Source organism: Pygocentrus nattereri, chromosome 10, assembly GCF_015220715.1.
Source record: "Pygocentrus nattereri isolate fPygNat1 chromosome 10, fPygNat1.pri, whole genome shotgun sequence".
NCBI lineage: Eukaryota > Metazoa > Chordata > Actinopteri > Characiformes > Serrasalmidae > Pygocentrus > Pygocentrus nattereri.
In genome coordinates this window covers 9916411-9932127 of record NC_051220.1, presented here as the reverse complement: position 1 = coordinate 9932127, position 15717 = coordinate 9916411, and the positions used below count along the sequence as shown (strand labels likewise).

Here is a 15717-nt window from a genome sequence, read left to right as displayed (position 1 = left end):
AGAGAGAGAGAGAGCGAGAGGAGAATTAGAGAGAGAGAGAGAGAGAGAGAGAGAAATAAGAGAGGAGAAACAGGGGAGAATGAAAATGGGGGAGAGAGGGAAAGGAGAATTAGAGAGAGACAAATAAGAGAAAAGATGAGGAAAGGGAGTGAGAATGAAAATGGGGGAGAGAGAGAGGAGAAATAGGGGAGAAAGAGAAATGAGAGGAGGAAAAGGAGTGAGAGAGAGGAGAAAGATGGAGAAGGGGAGACAGACAGGAGAGGGCAAGAGAGAGACAGAAGAGAAAGGGGAGAGAGACGGAGACAGGAGATGAGGAAAAGGAGAGAGAGAGGGAGAGAGGAGGAAAAGGGTTGAGGGAGAGAGGATAAAGATGGAGAATGGGAGACAGACAGGAGAGGGGAAGAGAGAGACAGAAGAGAAAGGAGAGAGAGAGAAAGGAGAAATAGGAGAGAGACAGAAGAGAAAGGGGAGAGAGACAGAGACAGGAGAGGGGAAGAGAGAGAGGAGAAATGGGGGAGGAAGAGAAAAGAGAAGGAAAAGGAGTAATTAGAAAGGAGAATTAGAGAGAGAGAGCGAGAGGAGAATTAGAGAGAGAGAGAAATAAGAGAGGAGAAACGGGAGAATGAAAATGGGGGAGAGAGGGAAAGGAGAATTAGAGAGAGAGCGAGAGGAGAATTAGAGAGAGAGAGAAATAAGAGAGGAGAAACAGGGGAGAATGAAAATGGGGGAGAGAGGGAAAGGAGAATTAGAGAGAGAGAGAGAGCGAGAGGAGAATTAGAGAGAGAGAGAGAGAGAGAGAGAGAGAAATAAGAGAGGAGAAACAGGGGAGAATGAAAATGGGGGAGAGAGGGAAAGGAGAATTAGAGAGAGACAAATAAGAGAAAAGATGAGGAAAGGGAGTGAGAATGAAAATGGGGGAGAGAGAGAGGAGAAATAGGGGAGAAAGAGAAATGAGAGGAGGAAAAGGAGTGAGAGAGAGGAGAAAGATGGAGAAGGGGAGACAGACAGGAGAGGGCAAGAGAGAGACAGAAGAGAAAGGGGAGAGAGACGGAGACAGGAGATGAGGAAAAGGAGGGAGAGAGGAGGAAAAGGGTTGAGGGAGAGAGGATAAAGATGGAGAATGGGAGACAGACAGGAGAGGGGAAGAGAGAGACAGAAGAGAAAGGAGAGAGAGAGAAAGGAGAAATAGGAGAGAGACAGAAGAGAAAGGGGAGAGAGACAGAGACAGGAGAGGGGAAGAGAGAGAGGAGAAATGGGGGAGGAAGAGAAAAGAGAAGGAAAAGGAGTGAGAATGAAAATGGGGGAGAGGGAGAGAAAAGAGAGAGACAGTGAGAGAGAGAGAAATAAGAGAAAGGAGGAAAAGGGTTGAGGGAGAGAGGATAAAGATGGAGAATGGGAGACAGACAGGAGAGGGGAAGAGAGAGACAGAAGAGAAAGGGGAGAGAGACAGAGACAGGAGAGGGGAAGAGAGAGAGGAGAAATGGGGGAGGAAGAGAAAAGAGAAGGAAAAGGAGTGAGAATGAAAATGGGGGAGAGGGAGAGAAAAGAGAGAGAGAGACAGTGAGAGAGAGAGAGAGAAATAAGAGAAAGGAGGAAAAGGGGTGAGAGAGAGAGGAGAAAGATGGAGAAGGGGTGACCGAGACAGGAGAGGGGAAGAGAGAGACAGAAGAGAACGGGGAGAGAGAGAGAGAAAGGAGAAATAGAGGAAGAGATGGAGAGGGGAAGAGAGAGACAGAAGAGAACGGGGAGAGAGAGAAAGGAGGAAAAGGGGTGTGAGAGAGAGAGAGAGAGAGAGAGAGAGAGAGAGAGAGAGAGAGAGAGAGAGGAGAAAGATGGAGAAGGAGAGACAGGAGAGGGGAAGAGAGAGACAGAAGAGAAAGAAAAAAATGGAGGAAGAGACGGAAAAGGGATAGAAAGGAGAGACAGGAGAAAGAGAAAGGAAAAACAGGGGAGAAACAGAAAAGAGAGGAGGAAAAGGAGTGAGAATGAAAATGGGGGAGACAGAGAAAGCAGAATTGGAGAGAGACAAATAAGAGAGAAAGGAGTAAAAGGGGTGAGAGGGAGAGAGAGAAAGGAAACGAATACATAACTAAGTATGATCGTAACAGTCAAGCTGACTGAGCTGAGCTGCTGGATGATGGATGGATGAATGATGGATGGGTCATGAGGGATGATGGATGGATGAATGATGGATGGATGGTGAGGGATGATGGATGGAGGAATGATGGTTGGATGGTGAGGGATGATGGATGGATGGATGAATGATGGATGGATCATGAGGAAGATGGATGGATGGATGGTGAGGGATGATGGATGGTGAGGGATGATGGATGGATGGCGAGGGATGATGGATGGATGAATGATGGATGGATGGCGAGGGATGATGGATGGATGGCGAGGGAGGATGGATGGATGAAAGATGGATGGATCATGAGGAAGATGGATGGATGGTGAGGGATGATGGATGCTGGATGGATGGATCATGAGGAAGATGGATGGATGGATGGATGGAGGGTGAGGGATGGATGGGTCATGAAGAAGATGGATGGATGGTGAGGGATGATGGATGGATGATGGATGGATGGTGAGGGATGATGGATGGATTAATGGTGAGGGATGATGATGATGGTGGATGGATGAATGATGGATGGATGGATGAATGATGGATGGATCATGAGGAGGAGGATGGATGGCTGGATGGTGAGGGAGGATGGATGGTGAGGGATGCTGGACAGATGGATGGTGAGGGATGCTGGATGGATGGATGCTGGATTAAATGTGTGTGGAGAGTTTTTCAATACTGTATTAACGTAATAATGCCTTTAGTAGATGGACAGATGGGGCAGTAACAACCTGTACTCCTCTGGGAAGGCTTTACACTAGAAGTTGAACATTGCTGTGAGGATCTGATGATCCCAAAGGTGTTGGATGGAGCCTCACTCCAGAGAATGCAGCGCCACTGCTCCACAGCACAATGCTGGGGGGCTTTAGACCTGATCGTAGAGAGAGCACTGGATACTCCAGAGTGTCCCTTTCCATCGGTCAGTGTCTTTCTGTGGAGATTTTAAAAGCTGTGGGTTTGTATGAGCAGTGGGTGACCTTACAGCAACTGAATGCACACAGTAGAAGACCTGTGCACTGCTGTGTAGTTCCGGTTGATGCCGGCTCATCCCGATGGTTGGATTATTTTCCTCTTGACCTTCAGATGCACGTCATTCCAGTGAAACAGAGGAAAAACTCCTCTCTTTGTTGCTGTAGCAGAATTAATACATGTTAAAGCTCCACTTCAGTGACATTAGTAAATATTTAAAGAGTAGAGGTGCACGGGAGAGAGCGACAGAGAGAAGGGGGAAAGAAAAAGTGGGAGAGACAGACAAATGAGGCAGAGAGAGACATACAGAAAGAGAAGCAGAGAGAGGGAAATGAGGCGGGGGGAAGTGAGAGATGGAGAGAGAAATTGGGCACAGAGGTAGAGAGAGGCTGAGAGAGAAATGAGGCAGAGAGAGAGAGAAGTGAGAGAGAGAGAGAAGTGAGAGAAACTAGGCCAGAGAAATGAAGAAAGAGAGGCCAAGACTGAGAAATGAGGCAGGGAAAAGTCAGAGAGAGGCAGAGAGAGAGAAATGAGCTTGTTATCAGTGCACAGTTCAAAGCCAGTATTCATGATGGTATAGGGGTGCCTTAGTGCACATGGCATGGGTGACGTTCAAACACTTAGGTGGTGAAACACAGTGGTCAACATGCCCCCGTCCCAACTTTTTTGTTACGTGTTGTTGGCATCAAATTCAAAATGAGCATATATTTTTCAAAAAACAGTAAAATTTCTCAATTTCAACATTTGGTATGTTGTCTTATATGGTATATATGGTTATATTATATATACGGTTTAAATGATTTGCACATCATTTGAATTTTTTTTTTATTTATTCATTGATGTTTTGTACAGAATCCCAACTTTTTTGGAAATGAGGTTTTAATTTAATCATTTCAAACCACAAATGAGACTAAAAATCCCATTTAGTGTAATGAGAAACTGTAGAACAGACTCAGTTTATATCACAATACCTACATTTAGAGGCAGTTATTCAACCTAATGAGAATGTGCAGGTTAGTGTGATTACACTTTAATTCAAATTCACCAACAAATCTCTCTCGCTCTTGTGTGCTCTCTCTCTCTCTCTCTCTCTCTCTCTCTCTCTCTCTCTCTCTCTCTCTCTCTCTCTCTCTCTCTCTCTCTCTCTCTCTCTTATGTAATTACACAGCTGGAGTAACATCTGTCTCTCTCATGTCAGGTTTCAGTCAAGTTGAACTGTTACATCACATCAGCTCTCATGTAACTGGGGGGGTGAGATCCAGAGTGAAACTGTGGGATTCCACAGCAGAGATTAGTGTTTATGGTCTGAGTGGTTTATAAAACAGACTGCAGCTCGCTCACTCTCTCTCGCTCACTTACTCACTCACTCTCTCGCTCACATACAACACTGCCATTAACACAAGGTCAAAAATTACCCTTGCTCTATATATAAATATGCTATAATAATACAGAATTAAATACGCCAATGTTTTATTTCTGTGTATATACATATACATTGTTGCTGTACAAAGAAAACACTTGACTTACATTAAAAGTAAAGTTTTTGACCTCTGCTGTAAACTTATTGTTTTGTTTTCATTTGGACAGCAATAATGTGTGTGTGTGTGTGTGTGCGCGTGCGAGTGTGTGTGCGCGTGCGAGTGTGTGTGCGCGTGCGAGTGTGTGTGCGTGTGTGTGTGTGTGTGTGTGTGTGTGTGTATGTATGTGTATATATATATATATATATATATATATATATATATATATATATACAGTGCATCCGGAAAGTATTCACAGCGCTTCACTTTTTCCACATTTTGTTATGTTACAGCCTTATTCCAAATTGAATTAAATTAATCTTTTTCCTCTAAATTCTACACAAAATACCCCATTGTGACCATGTGAAAAACGTTTTCTCGAGAGTTTTGAAAATTTATTAAAATTAAAAAACAAAGAAATCATATTTACATAAGTATTCACAGCCTTTGCTTAATACTTTGTAGAACCACCTTTGGCAGCAACTACAGCCTCAAGTCTTTTTGAATATGATGCCACAAGCTTGGCACACCTATCTTTAGGCAGTTTTGCCCATTCTTCTTTGCAGTACCTCTGAAGCTCCATCAGGTTGGATGGGAGACGTCTGTGCACAGCCATTTTCAGATCTCTCCAGAGATGTTCAATCGGATTCAAGTCTGGGCTCTGGCTGGGCCACTCCAGGACATTCACAGAGTGGTCCTGAAGCCACTGCTTTGAGATCTTGGCTGTGTGCTTCGGATCGTTGTCCTGCTGAAAAATGAACCGTCGCCCCAGTCTGAGGTCAAGAGCGCTCTGGAGCAGGTTTTTATCCAGGATGTCTCTGTACATTGCGGCATTCATCTTTCCCTCTATCCTGACTAGTCTGCCAGTTCCTGCTGCTGAGAAACATCCCCATAGCATGATGCTGCCACCACCATGCTTGACTGTAGGGATGGTATTGGCCTCGTGATGAGCAGTGCCTGGTTTCCTCCAAACATGACGCCTGGCATTCACACCAAAGAGTTCAATCTTTGTCTCATCAGACCAGAGAATTTTGTTTCTCATGGTCTGAGAGTCCTTCAGGTGCCTTTTTGCAAATTCCAGACGGGCTGCCTTGTGCCTTTTACTAAGGAGTGGCTTTCGCCTGGCCACTCTGCCATACAGGCCTGATTGGTGGATTGCTGCAGAGATGGTTGTCCTTCTGCAAGGTTCTCCTCTCTCCACGGAGGAACGCTGGAGCTCTGACAGAGTGATCATTGGGTTCTTGGTCACCTCCCTGACCAAGGCCCTTCTCCCCCGATCGCTCAATTTAGACGGCCGGCCAGCTCTAGGAAGAGTCCTGGTGGTTCCGAACTTCTTCCATTTACGAATGATGGAGGCCACTGTGCTCATTGGGACCTTCAACGCAGCAGTAATTTTTCTGTATCCTTCCCCAGATTTGTGCCTCGAGACAATTTTGTCTCGGAGGTCTACAGACAATTCCTTTGACTTCATGCTTGGTGTTTGCGCTCTGACATGCAGTCAACTGTGGGACCTTATATAGACAGGTGTGTGCCTTTCCAAATCATGTCCAATCAACCACAGGTGGACTCCATTTAAGCTGTAGAAACATCTCAAGGATGATCAGTGGAAACAGGATGCACCTGAGCTCAATTTTGAGCTTCATGGCAAAGGCTGTGAATACTTATGTAAATATGATTTCTTTGTTTTTTAATTTTAATACATTTTCAAAACTCTCGAGAAAACTTTTTTCACATGGTCACAATGGGGTATTTTGTGTAGAATTTTGAGGAAAAAGATTAATATAATTAAATTTGGAATAAGGCTGTAACAAAACAAAATGTGGAAAAAGTGAAGCGCTGTGAATACTTTCCGGATGCACTGTATATATATATATATTAGTGTATGTACTTTGTCCATCAGTGGCAGAAACATTCTGCTTTGCTGTTATTTTGAGGTAAACTGAGGTCATCTAATGTATGACAGGGCTGTTTGTTTGTTTGTTTTTTTTATTTTCAAGCTTTCAGTACTTGTTAGCTATGTTGGCAGTAGCTGTATGTGTGTGTGTGTGCGCGCGCATGTGTGTTAGTCAGAGAAGCTGGTTGGAGCTTTAGGTGTGTGTGTGTCAGTGAGTTTGATGTGCGGTCAGTGAGGTGTGCTGTAATATGATTACTGCAGGGAGTCAGAGTGCAGGTGTGTGCGCTCTTTGGCCATATGGACGTGTTCCTCATAGAGGCACTAACCCAGTCACGTGTGTCTGGGTGTGTTTGGGTTTACAACATTCAGAATGATTTCTACACTAATATCTGATCAGACTGAGGTGGGCAGATGTGATGTTTGCACGATAAATCATCTGCAATTCAAGCTCCTATTAAATCCAGTTTATTTACCTTTTTGTTTTTTTTTTTTTTTTGTTTTATTTTGGGGGAGGGGGAGTTTTATTGTAATTGGTACAGTTGGATAATGTTTTATTATTATCATAAAACACGAAAGATTTTTAAGTACTGATGATATCCGCAATGTCCAAATCGTGTAAGCCATATTTTTAAGGGAACATATTACAAAGACAACATATTAAATGTTGAAACTGAGAAATTTTGAATTTGATGCCAGCACACTCCAAAAACCTTGAGATGGGGATATTACTACTGTGTTTTATCACCTCTTCATTTAATAGAAGATTCGATTCCTTTTTCTCTGTTCCAACTGATCAGATATCTGAAAAAAATGAATATTGTGATTCATCCAGTGCCCTGCAAATTTCTTGAAGTATAGCAATGTTATATTTTTATCATATCACCCACCTGTAGGGGAGAGAGAGGACAGATAGGCTCATTTGAGTGATGCTCGACTTGGGTCATGAAGGAAATGTTTAAAAGAATGAATGTATGATAACACATGCTCCTTCACTCATGTTTAGCAGGCTAAAGATTCTCCACAAGGGGGGACTATTCACTCTCACTCTTTACCACTGAAAGAGAGAAAACCGGCATGAGCCCACACCAGCAAGATCTCACAAATGCCTGTGTTAAGTTTTATTACTTAAAACACAAATGCCTGTGTTAGCTTTATTTTGTGAGTGTATAGAGTAAAAGACCATATACACACAGTATGTAAGTATATTTTATATATATATATATATATATATATATATATATATATATATATATATATATATAATTTTTGCATAATTCAGAGTGGTTTGGTGTGAAATGCTCCGTTCTAGAGAAATTTAGTCACAATTTTTCACAGTGGTGATAGGAACCAGACGTTCACATGTAAAAGCTCCCTCATAGAAATTTCATTTCATGAAATGGTTTTACATTCACAGCCTGATGTCTGAGACATTGTTTTGCAACAGCTCTTAAATAATATTTTGGACTAAATCTTATTATTTAATGTGGAAAATTATAAGGCAAAATAATTTTCCCCCAAAAAACATACTTTTCCAAGTTTACCACTATTTTATCATTTCAACATCTCATAGGTTGGGCAGTCATGGGCTGGAGGTTAGGGAACTGGCCCTGTGACCGGAAGGTTGCCGGTTCGATCCCCAGCGCCGACAGTACATGACTGAGGTGCCCTTGAGCAAGACACCTAACCCCCAACTGCTCCCCGGGTTGCATAGGGCTGCATAGGGCTGCCCACTGCTCCGGGCAAGTGAGCTCACTGCCCCCTAGTGTGTATGTGGAGTTTCACTTCACGGATGGGTTAAATGCGGGGGTGAAATTTCCCCATTTGTGGGACTAATAAGTATAACTATCACTTTATAAAACTCTTGTACACTTGTAGGTTCACTGATCATTTTGCATAGTAAACAAAGTGGCCTGTCTGCAGTCTCTGCGTCACAAAAAATCATAGGACCTCAGATTTGTTTGTTCATTTATGATCCCTGAATAAGGTCATATCTGTTTCCCTCAGCTCGTGTACGTAAATCGGCTCTGGACTACGTCACCTTTCCTGAGGCCTTTCAGAGCGGACACAACGACCAGACCAGGCAAAACCAAAGCCGTCTTTGTGCCTCTCGTCCCAGACAGGGATAGTTTTTTAACTGAAGGCTGTTTTCCTCCTAAAATATAGCCAAAAATAGACCCTGTTTTTACACAGACGCTCTGAAGCGCCCGAGGATGCTTGTTTCCAAGCAACGTCGGACACTCCGGCACAATTATGAATCATTCAGTAAACACTGGCCCACAAAAGTGGTTTGTACTGAATGAAATTAAAAGGGAGAAACAAGAAAGAATGGTGTTGTGTGCCTGATTTTGGAAGCCTGAACGTTTTAACCATAAGAGATCACAGCTCTCATTGCTTTGGCACATTACACAGTAAAATGAAATGTTACAATTAGACAATAAACTGTCTTTGTAAAATTTGCATGGTTAAATTGCACAGTAAGTTTAGGTAACACAATACAAGTGCAGAAGAAAAGTGATGCAGAGTGATTACACAGCTTAAACAGTTGCTAGACGGTTGCCAGGGTATTGTCAAATGAGGTATTTGCATAGGTGTTGCATGGTTGCTATGGTGTTCCAGGTAATTGCTAGGCTGTTGCTAAAGCAAATCATATGCATCCTACAGCAACGCACTGTAAAAAGATGGTTCTTCAAGGGTAAAGAAAATGGCAAACGAGAAATGGTTCTTCAGATTGATGGAGAATGAGCTGTAGACGGTTCTATGTAGAACCTATATAGCAGCCAGAAGGGTTCCTCTGTTGTCCCAGTGGCAAGCTTGTAATAGAACAACCCGTTTGGGTACTATGTAGAACTAAAAAAATGTTTTATAAAGAACTATCTATAGCACATTCATGCACATTTTCCATCCATCTGAAGAACTCTTTCATGACGCAAAGAACCATTTAATCATGCAGTGGGTTCTTTCAGTGTTTATGGTCCAATATAAAACCACTTTCTTTACTAAAGAACCCTTGAAGAACTTTTTAAGAGTGTATGGTGTTGCTGGGTGGTTGCTATGGTGTCCCAGCTGGTTGCTAAGGTGGTGCTTAATTGTTTCTGTGGTATCTTTGGTTGTTGCTGTGGTGTCCCAGGTGGTTGCTAGAGTGTTAATAGGTGGTTACTATGGTTCCCTATGTGGTTGATGGAATGCTGCTAATGGACTTGTATCAACATGACATAAGTTGGGTGTACACATTTTTGCACCCATTCATTCCTATGGGAACCATCTTTTTAAGAGTGTATGGTGTTGCTCAGTGGTTCCTATGGTGTCCCAGGTGGTTACGAGTGTTGCTTGGTTATTTCTCTGGTATCCTCGGTGGTCGCTTTGGTATCCCAGGTGGTTGCTATGGCTCCCTACATGGTTGATGAGGTGCTGCTGATGGACTTGTGTCAACATGATGTAAGTTGGGTGCACAAATGTTTTCACCCATTCATTCCTATGGTAAAACAAAACCATTATTTAACGATAATTGTATGAATACCATACCTTTGATTAAAAAGCTACATAGAAGCACATCATTCTCAGTCAGACTGGACATTCTGGAGTTGGAACTGTGTTGATATCTTGAAAACTGCTCCGCAGTGCGCGATCACTAATACACAGTAAAGTGTATAGTGAAATGTGGTGGTATAATACGTAAGAGAATTACATGATGGAATTAGACCGTAAAGAAGTAGACAATAAAGTGAAATGGTGAAGTTAAATGGTTAAATTAGACAGTACAATTAGAGAATCGTTACATCACAGAATTTTACAGTAAAAATACCCAGTAAAGTTACACACTAAAGTTACGTGATGCCATTTTACTGCATGGTCACATTGTCACTGTACTGGAAAGATACCTACAAAAATTCTGGTGACATTACACAGTAAAGTTTCAAGGTAAAATTGGATGTTAACATTTATGTAGTAAAATCATGTGGTTCTTTTCTCAAACGCTTCTGAGTAAGTCCAAAATAAACGGGTTAATATGGAGCATTTGAGTAAAATCATAGTTTATAAATACTTAAACATTTTTTATGTAAAATAATGCACTTGCACTGAACATTGAATAGCATAAATATTTCAACACTGAGTTAAAGGAGTTTGAAACGGCACCTCATGTACATCCATGATATCTGTGAGGATGAACAGCTGGTGAGCAGCTGACTGCTTTATGAGTAGGTTTAGGGTTGAAATTAAAGTTGGGGTTAGGTTTAGGAGTAGGTTTAGGTTGGGGGTTAGGCTTAGGTTTAGGTTTGGGGTTGAAATTATGGTTAGGCTTAGGTTTAGGAGTAGGTTTAGGATTGAAATTATGGCTTAGGAGTAGGTTTAGGGTTGAAATTATGGTTAGGTTTAGGAGTAGGTTTAGGGTTGAAATTATGGTTAGGTTTAGGAGTAGGTTTGGGGTTGAAATTAAGGTTAGGAGTAGGTTTAGGTTTACATTAATAGAATCTTTCATACTTAAACTTCAAGTTCAGTTGTATTTAATTGACATTTAGATGAATGTTTGTTAAATACAGAGCTACAAAGCATCTATAGTTGACCTTCCAAAATATCTTGGTAAAAATTCATAACATATGATGAAATAAAAATGCTAGCATAAGGTAGATGGTGTAATTGCCCATCTTACATAATAAAATCACATACTAAAGTTAAAGATTAGACAGTGAAATTATTTAAATTATATGTATAAACTTTTACACTGAATGTCTTGTTTTTTAACTGCACTTTAATATTGATATATGTAGGTGGTAGATAGTAATCAGAGGAAGGGATGGAGGCAGGTTCACTGTATGAGTTGGTGTGTTTGCCTGTTGGGGATGTTATTTGGTAAGTACTAAATTTTTAATGTGTGTGTGTGTGTGTGTGTGTGTGTGTGTGTGTGTGTGTGTGTAAGTGATAGGTCTCTCTAGTCTGGTCTTCATTTGCTCCGGGACAAACTGTAACATGTTTTCCAATTAAGCAGCACCAACAGAGAGAGACAGTGTGTATGTGTGTGTGTGTTTGTGTATGTCTGTCTCCTGTTTCTCTGCTTTACCCAGGACCACTGACCCACTCAGCCCTCTGCACACTGAGACCCAAATTACACACACACACACTCCCTAATCAACACTCACCTCTGCCCTGAACACGAACACACACACACACACACACACACACACACACACACACACACACACACACTCCAGTCACTACAGTAATAATGATCAGGGCTATGATAATTAGCAGTTTTGATATGTTTAAATAAGGCCTGTATTATCAGTAAATATTGATAATGTCTGATGATAGATTTGTTTTTAGTTGAAGAGCATTTTGTGCATCTCTCTCTCTTTTACACTCTCTCTGTCTCTCTCTCTTTCTCTCCTCGCGGTTGTCTCTCTCTCTCTCTCCCCCCCTTCCCTTCCTTCTCTGTATATCTTTCTTGCTCTCTCTCACTTTGTGTGTGTGTGTGTGTCTCTGTGTCTTTCTCTCCTTGGGGTTATCTCTCTCTCTCTCTCTCTCTCTCTCTCTCTCTCTCTCTCTCTCTCTCTCTCTCTCTCTCTCTGTCTGTATGTCTGTCTGTCTGTCTGTCTCTCTCTCTCTCTCTCTCTCTCTCTCTCTCTCTCTCTCTCTCTCTCTCTCTCTCTCTCTCTCTCTCTCTCTCTCTCTCTCTCTCTCTCTCTCCCCTTCCCTGCGCTCTCTGTGTATCTTTCTTGCGCTGTCTCACCCTGTGTGTCTGTGTCTTTCTCTCCTCTTGGTTTATTCTGGTAAGTGTTTGGTGTGTGTACAGTGCCAGTGTTCAGCGTTGCTGATGAAAGTGTGAAGTTCTGTTTATCACCTATTGAACTTGAGTTCTCGTGATGGAGGTTTTGCTTGTGATGGAGGTTTTAGTCAGGAAACACCTCTGCAGATACACTCAGGGGGTTTGATGAGAATTCGGGAGAGCCCATGCAGTTTCTGTCGGTCAGAGCAGGACAAACAGCTCAATATCACATATACCTATGGTCAATGAGAACATATGAGATATGAGTTTAAAGGGATATATGTTTCCCTTTACATTGTGTGTATGTGTGTAATTTAATGTTGAATGGACCAAAAGAAACAGACAAAAATGTTTTCTTTATCTAAAAAATGTGTTATGTATTATATGCATATTATATAAAACACAGATGATTCATACATTTTATGTGCATATATGCAAATTATAAAAATTATGAAAATATATAATACAAAAACTTCCTTTTAAGAGTCTTTATAGTCATATGCAAAAGTTTGGGCACCACTGGTCAAAGAACATGTTTGTTTTCAAGGTTTCTATAAATGACACATCCTCTACAGACACACACTTCTGCTCATTTTAATACACAATTACTGTTTACTTACTGAATTTAACATACCAGAAAAAAATAAAATGTACAAATGTAGCCTGTGCAAAAGTTGTGGCACACATGCTTTATTTTTTTCCCGTATATAAAATAGAAATAATTTTCAAAATTGTGTGTTCTTGTAGAAGATGTTTTAACTTTAACTTTATCTCAGAAACTTGGCAAACTATGGAATCTGGCCAGTGGTGTTTTATGTATTTGCATGCGACTGTATATTCAGTGGTTTCTGTATCTGAGAATGGCTCACAGACCACGAGAGAGAGATCTGCTTTTTTGAGGTTCTGCTTTGTAGCTCTCTCTCTTTCTCTTTCTTTCTTTCTTTTTTTTTTTCTTCTTTTTTTTCTTCTCAGACTGATATTAGCACTCAGGAGGCCTGACATAGCAGACGGTATGTGTTGTGTGGTGGTGTAGACGAGTGAGAGTAAACAGCTCTGGTGTGACCGCGTGCAGTTAAGGAAAGGCCAGAACTCCCTTTCAGAACGATCTCCTCTTAATTGGATGCTTTTACCCCTTAACCCTTGTATGGTGTTGGGGTCTGTGGGATCCATTTTCAATGATTATTTTTCAATGAAAGAAAAAATTGTGATGTATTACTATTTCAACCCCATATTCCTTGGCCTTTGCTTATTTCCTGTGAAGAACATGTAAAATAACACATTTTCAGTGCCTTCAAACTGTAAACCCCCTACACATTTATAATACACATGTGGTGTTGGGTGAACCTGCAGGGAATGGACAGATGGAGCGGAGTTCGCCCCTTCAGTTGATTTTTGGATCACTACAGGTCCCACAATACGCTATTATCACAACACCTATCACAAGTCAACAAATGACTTGCATGATGGTTAGCATATGACGTATACACTTTGTTCATCATACAATAGGGGAGAGCAGGCACAACTTAGCACATTTTAAGTTTTTGCAAAATTATTTTTTAAATGTTTAAGTTGGAATAATCACATTTTTATCCAAGCAACATGTACATCTCTGCTACAAACCAGCACTCAAACCTTTCCACATTTCCACTGAAAATGAGGGAAGTGCAGCCCATGGGTGGTTCACTGTAACAGAGGGTCAGTTGAACATTAGTGAAAACTCTGAACTTGTGTTGTACTGGGGCGATGGTCCACCATTTTTGATTGCGCTCAGCCTTAGTGTGTAGGGTTCTGTGCAGGCCAGTGGAGCTCTCTTTGTGCACAGGGGCTTAGTCCTGCTGGAACAGGAAAGCCTCTTCTCCAAACTGCTGACACAAAGCTGGAAGCATATAACTGTGTAAAATGTCTTACATCACCCCTTACTGAAACTAAGGGGCCCAAACCCTGAGAAACAGCCCCAGCCCATTATCCCTCCTCCACCAAACTTTACTGTTGGCACAGTGCTTTCCAGTAGGTAATATTCTCCTGGCATCCACCAACCCAGACTCATGCATCAGACTGCCAGGTAGTGAAGTATGATTCACCACTCCAGACAACACATTTCTGCACCAGAGTCCAGTGGCAGTGAGCTTTACACCAGTGGACACTTGGCATTGCACATAGTGATTGTTTGTGTGCAGCTGCTCAGCCATGGAAACCTATTTCCTGAAGCTCCTGATGCACAGTTCTTGCAATGATGTTGCTTCCAGAGGCAGTTTAGTAAGTAGTGTAAACCAAGGATAGATACTTTTTACACACTTCAACACTTGTGCCAGCCTCCTCCCCCCCCACTATAGGTTTGTGTGGTTACCGCTTCCTTACTGAGCCGTTGTCACTCCTTGATGCTTTCACTTCACAGGGTAGCAAAGCAAACGTTTCACAAACTGGCATGTGGCAAAGGTGCCATGCTATGTCAGTGTCACATTTTAAAGTCACTGAGTGTGACCCATTCTACTGCTAGTGTTTGTCTAAGGAGGCTATGTGCTTGACTTTATACACCTGCGCTCAATACCCATAAATGCCCACATACCTTTTGGCCATATAGTGCATTTATGTAGTTGCATGATTTATTTTACTTGTGTTAAGTTTGAATTCTGTACAGGTTTTATTTCTAACTTGGCCTGACTGCTTGTTTTTTTGGGGGGGGGCATGATTTTCTTTATGCAAAACAAGACAACACACAATGATAGCTAATCAGATTCAAAGCATTATGAAATATCTCCTCTTCTTACTAAAAACACTAACGTGGTATGGATTAATAGTTTAGAATCTGCACTTTCAACACAATTTTTCCTCTTGTTTCAAGGAACTATGAGTCAGAAAATACTCAGATGAAATTGCAAATAGCAACCAGTTTCTTTTCTCTGTTTGACAGGTACAAGCCCTTCTTCCCATTCCAAGTGCAGCCTCCGCTGGCCTCATCATGTGACTCGGATTTATCGGTCCAGGATTCACGGCTGGTAGAGGGACGTCTCCGTGTCACGCTTGTTGAATGTAGCAGGTAAAGCTAAATTCAAGGAATAGTTTGGTGCAAAACAAAGTGTATACACACCCCCCCCACACCCAAAAGATACAACCATCAAAAAACTTGAATTGCGTCCATGTTTACAGATATGAGGGTTTTATACAGTGTCAGAAACCGCATCAAGTTTATTAGAGATACTGAACAGCTCTGAACTACTGAACACAGTTTGAGGCAAGTGTTGATTTAGGCCTGCAGTTAGCTCCAGGCTAATTGGTGTACATAAAGCAAGTTAGTATCAGCAAGACTTTATCCTAATATTTCCACAGTTCTGACTCCGAGCTGAAGGGGTCAAAGCTGCTTAAAGCTTAGTGGAACTCTAAGATAACCTGTACAGTGTAGGACAGCACTGAGGTTGAGCTGATAAAGTTACTTTGTGTTCAGTTCAGCACTTTC

The 15717-nt window shown here is 41.7% G+C and overlaps 1 protein-coding gene across 1 annotated transcript in view; it reads left to right on the top strand.

The window, feature by feature from the left end:
- The window catches only part of pdzd8 (PDZ domain containing 8), an 87168-nt gene that overhangs the window by 23942 nt on the left and 47509 nt on the right, over nucleotides 1-15717 (top strand). Inside the window, exon 2 of the mRNA XM_017686633.2 lies at nucleotides 15175-15300. Coding sequence (XP_017542122.1) covers nucleotides 15175-15300 — 126 coding nt within the window. The remainder of the gene's footprint in view (nucleotides 1-15174; nucleotides 15301-15717) is intronic.